The sequence below is a fragment of the Necator americanus genome, chromosome III (assembly GCF_031761385.1).
Source record: "Necator americanus strain Aroian chromosome III, whole genome shotgun sequence".
NCBI lineage: Eukaryota > Metazoa > Nematoda > Chromadorea > Rhabditida > Ancylostomatidae > Necator > Necator americanus.
Genome location: NC_087373.1, coordinates 32,503,583 through 32,515,687, shown reverse-complemented (window position 1 = coordinate 32,515,687; position 12,105 = coordinate 32,503,583). Strand labels below are relative to the sequence as shown.

The window sequence follows — 12,105 nt, the reverse complement described above, 5'->3', positions numbered from 1 at the left end:
TCACAGGACTTGAGTATTGTACGAATAATCGATATTCTGATAGATCATAACATTTTCCGTGTTCCCTACGTCCGTATTTCGTCTATTGGTCAACTCCTCTTGTAGACTATAGAAGACCTAAATTATGTATGTAGGACCCTAAATTTCTACAGTACCCTAAGGAATAAGTCCTTAAGGTAACAAGCGTACTTTTTTTAGCTCTCCAACTTCATCTTTGAGGATTTGATTCTCTTTTTGAAGCAATTCAGCTTCCCTAACCACTCGGCCTTCACGATCTTTTCGCCTCAGGCGAGAATTTCTTGCCGCTTCGTTGTTTCGATCACGTTTCTCACGTCTTCTGGAACGAGAAACGCACGGTTTTTTTAATGGATTTACGAATCTACGTACACAGTAAGTAAACAGTAAGTTAGTAGCACTAAGTACACAGTAAATACTCAGTAAATACAGCTATACACAGTAAATTTGATTGCTCGGTACATACGCTAATATTTCAGGCAACTCCGACTGTTTTACTACACTACAGGACTCCAAATTATTGTCCATGGAATTAACTGCTTTATCTTTTGCTTATGAGTGCGAGATTGGTTGATTTTTTTAAATTTTCATCGTCTTGTAAACATTTTTTGATAAAAAAATTTGTTTTTCTTGAATTAAGTTTAGTTAAAGGCTTTTTATCGAACTCAAATATTCTCTACGATGAAATTCTGTTTGGCCAATGGAAAGCTGTGTTTATTATTTTATTACTGGCTCTTTCTTTGCTTCCTTCTTTCTTTTTTTGAATCTAATATTTTTTAAAAAATTGGAAATATTAAAATATAGAAATAATTATAGACTATGTACAGTAGAAAGAAAAAATTGGAAATATTAAAATATAGAAAGAAAATATGTAATGTCGTTTTATTCATACGAATGTCTCTTTCAAATGTTCTGTGTCAGACAACTGTGTGTGTGTTTTTCATTTCCTTTGGTGCACAATTGGTGTGTCTGTATAGATAAATAAATAAATAAATAAGTAAATAAATAAATAAATAAATAAATAAGCAATAAACTAATAAATTTTTTAAAATCTCGCATCAACCTATCTTTTTTTCTCTGTGAAGTTGAACTTGAAGGTCAGATTTTAAAAGTGCTATTATGTTGGAATTTGATAACAAAAATATATGTAACAGAATTTTTTTTTAAAGCAACAACAATTTTTCTCAGTGAAAACGGTAGGTGGGCATGAAAATGATCAACAAAGAGTGCCGTTTTATCGACAAGCTACCCGTAGGATTCCGCAGAACCACCCAAACCAACATAATTCTTTGTCCTCATTCACAAAAATGTAATTTTCGAGTTCCCTATACAGTGCTGGATGCTTTCAAAATAATTTCAAAATGTTTACTGAAGCGCTTTTAATGGGGGCGCCCAGAAGGTGCCCGAGCAAATTGTGTGCAGCTAACAGGATAATATAAATATAAATACATATTAATACATGAATACTATAAAAAGAGTGAGTTTCAAAGAAAAATTGGAATTTAGTGGTTATCTCAGCACAATCACTATCAACGAGTACTGCAGTGACGTATCCCGGTTTGTTACAGAGAAGAGTATAAAAGATGTATTTGTAGTATACGTATATGGCATATTTCTTTCTTTTCGTGCGAGTAAAACTTTGGCTTCAAGCGGTCCTCTGGTTACTCGTTTATTGCATTTTGGAGTTCCACTGATCACGGATCAAGGTTTGTGTCATACATAGCTTGTCTTAAAGGCATCACCTCACGAATCTGAGGTGGTGTAGATTTCAGGTGGAGTATTCGTATACGGGATGGGAGACTATGGAGAGGGGGGTGATTCCGTCCATTTCTCCCTAATTACCGTAAAAAACGACCCGGAAGGTGCGGCACCGCACAAGGCTGGCGCGCTCCAGTCGATTTCCCTGTAGGAAATAGTGCGCCAGAACGCCTGAAGCCGTATCTTTCGGGCCGTTTTTTACGGGAATTAGGAAGAAATGAACGGAATCACCCTCCTCTCCGTAGTCTCCCATTCCGTATACGAATACTCCACCTGAAATCCGTACCACCTCAGTTTCGTGGAGTGATGCCTCTAACTAGCCTTGTTTTGTCGTTTACAACAAATTAGCTCGGATACCTCCTGATGCGCACCAGCTTTTAATGGCTGGATTATAGCTTTAGGTAAGTTTTTCTTTCCAACATGGTACAATTAAAAGTGACAAAAAAAAAGAAATGAGGAAGAATGATCAAATACCAACAAGCAGATGAAAAGATCAATGAAAATCACAGTGATGATGGAGAAGGAAGTACATAGTAGAGAGATTTAGAGTGGAAAAATTCAAAAATTCTTCAGAAAATTCTACAGACACCAGAAAAACTCCCTTTAATCAGAGAAAAATCTAATAAACAACTTATTTGTTATTTTCTTTAAAAACCTTTTTTTGCTTGTTCTCATAAAAATTAATGGTGGACCTCAATAATAAACCATATTACTTTTCTGAAAAGTGAATGAAATGATTTTTTTTTTTGAAATAGGCTTCAAATATCAAAATGAAAACGCAAATTTAGATTAGAAATTGAGAATTGAATTGAATTAAGAATTAGAAATGTAACTAAACAAGTGCAAAAATTATATAAAAACGAACTTTTTATGAAACTCATCCGAGGAAATATCGGACTCGGATTTGCTGCAAGCTGGTGTCGATGACTTCGAGTAGGTTGCTTCCGGATAGAAAGGACTGACTGTACACGGCTGGACCATGTTCGGTACAGCCGTATGAGCACCGTATGCCATTGGGAATGGGGCGCTAAATCCATGAAACAACTCAAAAATCATCCTTAAGAGATCGACGGATGCGTATGGACTTACGGATATCCATAAGGATTGTAGGCGAACGGTTGTGGATCAAAGGCGGTTGGAGCGAACGCTGGTAACATCCCCCCGGAGCGATGTTACGTAAGGAATCACACTTGCGTAAACGTAAAGATGTACTGGCGTGTAAATTTTCTCGTTTGATGGACACGTAGAGAAGCAGAGAGTAGATGTTGTGGAGCGTCCGTCGAGGAGAGTGAGACGGATACGGTAGAGAGGAGAAGGGTAGGTAAGAGGTCGTCCGGGATCTCCACGGAATCATCGCACTCTCGCCGTTCTCTGCTGTTTACCGGTGCGGCTAAGGACCAAGATTAGTCTGCTTGGGTCACATTAATGGACGACAATCAGGACACACTTACCAACACCAGGTTACGTAATCGATTCGTTTTTTTAGCCTCAGATACATGAAGGGTGAGGTGGTTAGCGATGATGATGATCGCTCAATTTGATACTTAGACAGACGGAACGACCGTAAGAGAAAAGAAAATTTGCACGAGAACAGTCAAATTTCTCTGGAATTAAATTGAAAAATAAAAAAAAAATATGTGAAATAGTCTAAAGCACTCAGAAAACACTGAGGAAATGATGCAGTTCGATTTTAATTTATGGTTTTTTTTTCCGATTGCAGAAGTATTGTTCCGGGTTTAGCGGAATATCGTGGATAACGCCTACCGAAGTCAAATGTAATTTCCACAGTAATGTTTTTTTTTGTTTTGCGGAGTTCTACAGTAATAAGTAATTGTGGTAGTTTTTATTCCTTATTCCTTATCTATTTGTTACTTTTTTTATTATTCCTTATTCCTTTTTTATTTTTATTAGGTACATATAGGAACCTATACTGCACTACTGGGGATCCTTTTCCGAGAGTTTCGGGGAATTCTTCAGGAATAATGAATGGATAATAAAAGAGTAGATAAATACATACTGTTGACATTCTTGGAATTCGCATTATTTTCGACTCTTCCAGAACTTCCACATCGCGACGCTGTAGAGTTTTCGTAATAAGTTACTAGCTGCAAAAAAAGGAGGAAATTTTGAAAATCTGAAATCGTTCTTGTGGCAGTTAGTTTTTGAAGTTTTGTGCTTTTTGTAAAAATTTACACATACCATGTGAATAAGGACTCCTATGAAAATTTAAATATGTCCTGTAAGTAAGCACTCCAAGCAATGTTTCGAAATGTTAGCGAGAAAAAAATGAGACTTGAACTAGAAAAAAATTACTTGATTTGCGTCATACTTCTGGAAGATCAAACATTGGATTAAGAATCGAGATCATATGATCGATATGTCCCCCTACCATTTATTGGAAATCAATCAATGTTCGCTGAGCACATTCGATCTAACCATGGCTATCGACTTTCGTATCTTTACTTTTTTGGAACTGCTACATACATATATGCACTAGTTTTCGTTTATTTGCTTTTTATGTTTATTTGTTTTTTTAAAAGCAATAAATAGTGTGTTTTTGTTAGATTTACTCGGAAATTCTCATCCAATCTAAATCCCTTGCTATTGCTTGTCATTTCATTAAAAAGAAGGATATTGTAGGGAGAAAATTGCTTTTCTATTCGTTTTCTCAGAGAAAAATTAGTTAGACACCTAGGAGTTTTATTTTTTTTTTCAGGGTACGTGAAGATTTTTTTCTACACAGAAGATTCTTTAAAGGGAAATAAATACTTTGAAGCGTAAAGTTCGATTTTCTGAATGTCGAGCTATCTGAATTCGATCCCCGATCGATTTTTCGATCACCCAATCCTTGACATACTCTCTGTATGTACATAAATAGGTTATTCCCTTGTTTTCCCAATAATCGAGGAAACAATCCCTGTCAAAATGTTCCTTAAATTAGTCGAATAAAATAATTGGCGCTATTGTGTAGGTACACAGGTTAGATTCCGAGATTTGAGCATATGGAGTTTTTGGGATATCACTGAAAAAAACTACGACTACGGGAAGTTAATGTGGGAATTTATTCCAATTGCTACCAGTTAAAGGCATCACCCCACGAATCAGAGGTAGTACGGATTTCAGGTGGAGTACTCGTATACGGCGTAGCAGATTATGGAGAGAAGGGCGTCCATTTCTTCCTAATTGTCGTAAAAAATGGCCCGGAAGACTTGGCTTCGAGCATTCCGGCGCGCTACTTTCTACAACGAGTTCGACTGGAGCGCGCCAGTCCTGTGCGCGCGAGCTGGCGCGCTCTAATCGAACTCCTTGTAGAAAATAGCGCGCCGGAATGCCCGAAGCCGTATCTTCCGGGCCGTTATTAACGGCAATTAGGAAGAAATGAATGGAGTCACCCATCAATCTACTATCCCGTATACGAATACTCCACCTGAAATCCGTACCACCTCAGATTCGTGGGTAGATGCCCTTAACGTACTATATACAGGATGGTCCACATAAAGTGTGACGGGTTATGGAAAATCCAGGGCGGCGGTGATTTCCCGGCGAGAAGAAAACGCTAATTACATTGACTGGACCTTTCAGCAACGTTGTGAGCCAGCCAACGGCGTCAAGAAGACACTGGAGTGGTGTGAGAGAAATCTTCAGGATTTCTGAATGAAAAATGTTTGGCCATCAATGTCGCCCGTTCACCACCCATTAAATTTTGCTGTTTGGTCGATTCCAGGGCGAAAAGCCTGCTCCTTTGAATACAACTCATTGGGTTCGCTGAAACGAACCCTGGGTGAGCAATGGGAAATAATCGCGCGGACCCTCAAAAGTTTTCCGGAAGAGATTTATTTACTTATTTATTGAAAACACCTGCAGGTGTGCCATAAAACAAAAAACAAGATGGAGCAGAGCTCACCAGGATTTCGCCTGAATTTTAGAAAGCAGGACTGGCCCTTCAAAGCCATAAGGGGTGGTGGGTTGGCGGGTCATTCTCCTGCTACAGATGGTGAGAAATCCTCGAAAATTACATTGATATTATATTATTATATTAATATTATATTATATTATATGGTTTATTATTATTATATTAAATTATATTATATTAATTATATTATATTAATTATTATTGCACTAATATTATATCGATTTCCAACAGCGGTTCGCTTGGCAGTTTGCCAGACTTTCCCAAGTGGCGTCTTCCGAATCGATATTGCGGTGAAAAACCGCGTTGCTCCGACGCGACCGCTCGTGCAACCACACATGCTTCGTTCATGTCGTTTTGAAACGACCACGCTTTATTTCAACAAACTACTAATGATGAGCACTGATCACACTATTTTGTACTCTTGAACCTAAGTTTATTTTGCTGTGTTGTAGAGATAGAGATGGTACAAAGTACCAATCTGGAATGATCACACCAATGTTTCTTCTCAGTTCTTTGAACTATAAATTTGGTGACGGTGGTAGATCCAACTGGATTATTCCTCGAAAGGTTTTGGTTTTGGAGCGGGTGCGGCGCAGTCCGTTAGAGGTCCGCTGTAGCCACGCGGGTGACGGTTCGAAACCGCCCTAGTTCCAGCAAAACCTCTCATCAATCCGGGGTCGATAAATTGGTACCAGATTTGGCTGTAAGGAGAAAAACGCTGACTTAATTATTGGTTGACCCACGGTATCTTCTGCGGGTGTAGGTCAACATGCGCGCTCCAAAACCTCAACGATTACGAATTGCACTAAGACGCGTTGGCGCATCCCACGCGGATTGATACGACAGTGACTTCATCTTTTATCCTTTTTCTTTTTCTTTTCTATCTTTTCTCAAAAGGTCTAAGTCGCTAGAGCTCGCCGACATCTTGTTCTTTTTCGAGTTGTCCCATCCGATGGCATGTGGTTGATTTGTTGACGCAAACTCGGTGACATGGGACTTCGTTGCGGGACCTAGCCGTCCGTTGGGCAAGCGTTTCCAATGTTGAAACGAGTCGATATGTAGTTTCGTTGCGGTGTGCTGGTGTGTGAGCTAATTTTTATTGGATAACATTGCGCTCGCCATCCAAGCCCATTTATCCGGGATCCGATGTTTATGCAGTTGGTTAAAGGCGTCACTCCACGAATTCGAGGTGGTACGGATTTCAGGTGGAGTATTCGTATACGGGATGGAAGACTATGGAGAGGGGGACGATTCCGTCCATTTCTTCCTAACTGCCGTAAAAAAAGCGCGTAAAAAAAACGGCTCGCAAGATACGGCTTCAGGCATTCTGGTGCACTGTTCTCTACAAGTTCGATTGGAGCGCGCCAGCCTTGTGCGGCGCTGCATCTTCCGGACTGTTTTTTACGGCAATTAGGAAGAAGTGGACGGAGTCACCCCCTCTCCACAATCTACTATGCCGTATACGAATACTCCACCTGAAATCCGTACCACCTCAGATTCGTGGGGTGATGCCTTTAAATGTTACTGGATACGGGCATAGATGTCCACTTTAGTCTGGATGGTTACTGTAGGCGTCGAAATATGTGATCTGAGGCAATACGAATGAGCATTTTCCAAAACATTCACATCTCTGGAATGTGATGGAAATCGATAAGAAAGCGGTGAAATTTCCCGACATGCAACGTGTTCGGTGGCGTGATGGTCGATCGACCCCCCCGGAACCAAGGAAACCGATCGGTCGCCCGCGATCCACGCAATCTCGGCATTCTTCGGATCATTCCGTTCTTGATTCATATCGTTTTTTTTAGCGTTATTTACTCTATGGATCTAGAAAAATTAGCATGGATCCATCTTCTCTAAGCTCGCCAGTTCCTGATCAGCCTATCGATTTTTTTGTGATCTGACCGCTCGTCCTTTCTCACCACCAGCAATCTCAGCTCTTTCCATTGATTCGCGGCGCGATAACTAGTGAAACAAAGTTCAACGCGGCATTTTTTTTTGCTTTCCTTTCTTCACCTATTTCTCTTATCGTTTTTTCCTTTCTTTCTTCTCTTCGCTAAGAAATCCATGTAGTACTCGAGGATAACTGAGAGAAAAAACTTTGGAGAGGTTTGGATAAGAACTCAACGATCTGCTACTGCTCTACAGTCTTTCACAGTACTTTTTACTTCGATTATTGTAATATTTCCTTTGTTAGATGGGAAGTCCAGAAAAATTCAAATCCTTAGAAGCTCTCAAGACATAGGAGATCATCAATTGCTTTATCAAACGATCCTGAGCGTTTTGAATTCTAGAAAATTCGCCCGGGATCCAAAGTGAAAAGCGTAGAGGAATCCCCATAGGGACTGATCAATGCCTAGTATTTTATCCTTTCTTCCTATTTATCACTCGAACACAATTAGAAAAATATGAGGAATTCCAGAGAATTCTTCCGAAGATATGTAGCTAGAGTAGAGAGTCAGTTTTTTCTAAGAGTTAGTTATTTTTATTTTACAAAACCACATAAATTTCCGAAAGATTTTAGGATCTTTGATTTTAGGATTTCCGGAAGATCTCAGGATTGTTGGTTTTAGGACTTCCGAAATATTTTGAGGTGCTAAGTTCCTGAATTTCTGAACGATTAACCTCTGTTCCATCTGCGGTTGGCTTTGTGTAGTAAAGGTTTTTAAAGAGATATGTATGTAGTTGTTTTTTTTTGTTTACGCAATCCTTAAAATTTTTTGCGACTGTGATGCGATTGTTGAGGATTTCCTGTTTAAAGATTATGAGGATCTATGTTCCTCAGTTACGACGTTGACCATTTTTTGTTTCTAATTTCGTTTATTTCTTTTATTTTCTTAGTCTGTGGAATCCTCACTTCATTATTCTTGAAAAAAAAAAACTCTCCTGTTCCAAGATTCCATTCCTTGAGAAAGTTTTATGATAAATAATCACACAGTCACAGTCACAGTCCACATATGTGCATAAAAAGAAGAAAACGTGGACGAAACTTAAAATTCATTGATTCCATGTGAATTTCACGAGAAACCGTTTTTGTTTCCTCTTCGATTGCAAGCCTGCAGCAGCATGCATAACTCGTGTCTTTACAATGTACAGAGAATGAAGCGGGTTGCAGAAATTCTTCCATCCTCACTTCTCTTTGGTTTATAGTCGCCGTTTTCCATCTCACTATTTTTAAAGCACGATGCAGTTGCGTAAGCGGCTGCGCTCGAAGCGGCCGAGAAAGCCGCTGTCAGCCGCTTACGCAACTGCACTTGCGCTTCAAATCGTTTTGACCTTACGGTAGTTCGTTTGTGATCATAATGCACCACACATCCTTCCTGCTCACTTTGGACTGAATATCGATCTTGGTTACAGCTCAAGGAAATCAATAAGAGGTTATGCATGCTGCTCCAAAGGCAATTGAACATAAACACCTATTAAGATTCGCCATAGAAAAATGCAAGCTGAAATCACAGCATTGGAAATAAATTATTTTTGTAAGTGATATTAATGTAATTTTCGAGGATTTCTCATCTTCTGTAGCAGGAGAATCACCAGTCAACCCACCACCCCTTATGCTTTGAAGGGCCAGTCCTGAAAAAAAAAATGTGAAAAATGTGATATGTGAAATATGTGAAATTCAGGCGGAATTCTAGTGAGCTCTGTTCCACCTTGTTTTTTTGATTTATAGCACACGTGCAGGTGTTTTCAATAAACAAACAAATAAACATAAATAAATAATAACAATAAAATAATAAAGTTTACAAATAAATCATTAAATCACACAGAACACGTCCTCGCATTGAAAGTAAATCGCTTGCAGTCGTCGAGTAAAGTGTGTTCCCCGTACTCACGTACATATTTTATTCGACGACTAGGAATGAGTTACACGTTGTGAGAGGCAGGACTGCAATCGTTCCGAGTCGTCCGTGGAAACCACCAGTTTCTGGGGAGGGTTTGCTGCAGTCTCATACATACTTCGAATTATCAATCGGCTTCAATAGTTCCTTGGAATTACGCATGGATTTCATCTACGCACACTTAACGCAGCTTTAAATCTTTCAACAAATCGGAGAGAGGATTTTTTCCCCTGTCATCTTATTGTGCATCGAATTTCCATCCAATGTCTCTCGTTTTCTGTCATCTTTTTTTTCTTTTTCATCTAGAAGTGTTCCTCCCGAGGAGGAGATTGGAGTAGATTCGTCAAAAACACTCCTTAAGAGCTCTCATATGCGAGATCCGGAATCGCTTGGTTGGCTATTTATGTTTTGAGATTTTATCTTTCCAGTGACCTCTATTCACGTTCAGATTTACGCATGACACATATCTGGTGTAGCGATGCGTGATCGAAGCGAGTTTCTCTGAGTGTAAAACTGTTTCTCGTCATTACTGCATGTTTTTATGTGGGCGGCGAGCTCATTCCTTTCTTACTTAGAATTTTGACAATGGTGCCATGGAATTTTCTAGAAGTATAACTGTTTCACCACCACAAATTCACACTTTTCACTATTGTTCCATCTACGAAAGTTGACTTCACTTTATTTAGGTCCATATATGTTTCGAAAAAAAAAACACAGTTTCTATTTATATCCTCATTTAAAGTATTAGGAAATTTTGGAAAAAAGAAAAAAGGAAAAAAATTGAATTTTTTTAGCATTATTTTCACTGGTGATTATCGTATGCTAAATGAATTTCCAAAAAAAAATCATTTATTCGTCCTTGTAAGGAACCTTTAGCACTTTAGCACAGATTTAACTTGACGTTTTTAAGGTCTTTTAAGGTTTAGGTCTCGTAGATCAGATTATCGATCATAAGTTTAGCTATGTCCCAGATTGAATTACCGTATCATCTTCTTCTCCGAGTTATCCTTACCTTCCGGTGATTTTTTATACAATCAATCACATAAAGGGTTTTTATTGCGAAATATTGTTCCAGAAGGTCAACCTTCATGTGAACGTATCAATTCTCTGCACACAGCCGTCACACTGAGTTCCTCCTACTTTTCTCTCGTTGAAAATTTCCCATTTAATTCAAAAATTATTCATTTTGATTGGTAGGTTTGATCACCCCAATGAATGTTTGATCAGTTTAATCAATATTATATACGTATCGTATTGTAGTTTTTTGAATCAATTTTTAATCAATATTACATATATTATACATATTACAGTTTGTTTAATCAATTCTTTTAATCAATACTATATATATTATATTATATATGTCCGGCTCAATTAAAGAAAACAATTATTATATTATGGTTTATTTAATCAGTTTAATCATTAAACAGAAATTGGATACCGGTCATTATTCCCCTCTTTTAAAACCTCTGTACCTCTAGTGTTTGTGAACAGGTCCTATGTATATAATATAAGTTTCGAAAACCTCCCGGAATTATTTTATATATGAAAAATAAAAAAATTTTTATTTAAAATTATTATTATTATTTTATTTTACTTAATTAAATTTGGAGAACTGTCTTTCAGTCGTAGAGCATTTTGAGACATGTTTCTTCAAAATGGAATGGTAAAATAAATAATAATACTGATGAATTTAAATGTGCTTCTTCCTCCATTTTCATATCTATGCCACAATTCGTGCAGTAGTTTAAAACTCGTCTGGTATCGTTTATTAGAAAACGTCTGTTGTCTGTTGTCTACCGTCTTTCTTGATTTCCCCCCCCCCCCCTCCCCTTCCCCTCCCCTTCCCCTCTCCCCCATCACTGAATCCTGAAGTTGATCCTTTGATTTGATTCCCAGACGATTGATTTTTAGTCTATAAGTAGCCTAGAAGTCTCAAAATTTGTCATTCTGTTCTGAAGAGAAGAAAAATTTCAATATTCTCGTATTTTCGAGTGTCGTGATCCGTCACCCTGTATTTTTTTTTATTAGGCGTGCCCTTGATTTTTTGGGTGTTCCCGTTGTTAGTCTGACGTTTCAGCTTGGAATTTTATGTCCTTACGCCGTTCGGTAGATAAGATTCGACGGGGAACACTTTTCGTCCGGATAACACCTGTCATTTCTGATCGAACCTCGCCCGATCGGCATCACACCATTTTCTGTAATGAGACGAAGTTTCTGAAGAATTCCCTCCTCAATGGTCCCATTAACAACCTCTAAGCGTCTTCTTCTCTGTATTATTGATTTATCTAGTAAAGACAGTTGTTTTCTATTAACGTTCTTCTTTTTCTTGGTAAAAACAACATTCGAGGAAATTTTCGATTTGTTTCTGGGTTTTTTCCTGTAGTAGTAGTAGGAAGCAAAACGTGGTTTGCACATCGAAAACTCGAAGATCCAGACGTTGAAAATTTTCCGGAACAATGCCATTCTTCTTCGTTATTATATTTATCTACGATTTAAGGAAATTTATCCGTGTTCGTGCTTTTCTTATTTCGTTTTCCTCATCGATACACATGCTTCTTATTGTCATCTGGTTTAAGG

The 12,105-nt window shown here is 38.2% G+C and overlaps 1 protein-coding gene across 1 annotated transcript; it reads right to left on the bottom strand.

Annotated features, from left to right (window-relative positions):
- On the bottom strand, positions 1–2,930 carry RB195_011701 (uncharacterized protein; the record flags this gene model as incomplete). The annotated part of the gene is made up of 4 exons (XM_013447559.2): positions 1–117; positions 190–337; positions 2,639–2,800; positions 2,863–2,930. The coding sequence occupies 4 exons, from the start codon at positions 2,928–2,930 to the stop codon at positions 1–3; spliced, it is 495 nt and encodes a 164-aa protein (XP_013303013.1).
- Between the last annotated feature and the right edge of the window lie 9,175 nt (positions 2,931–12,105).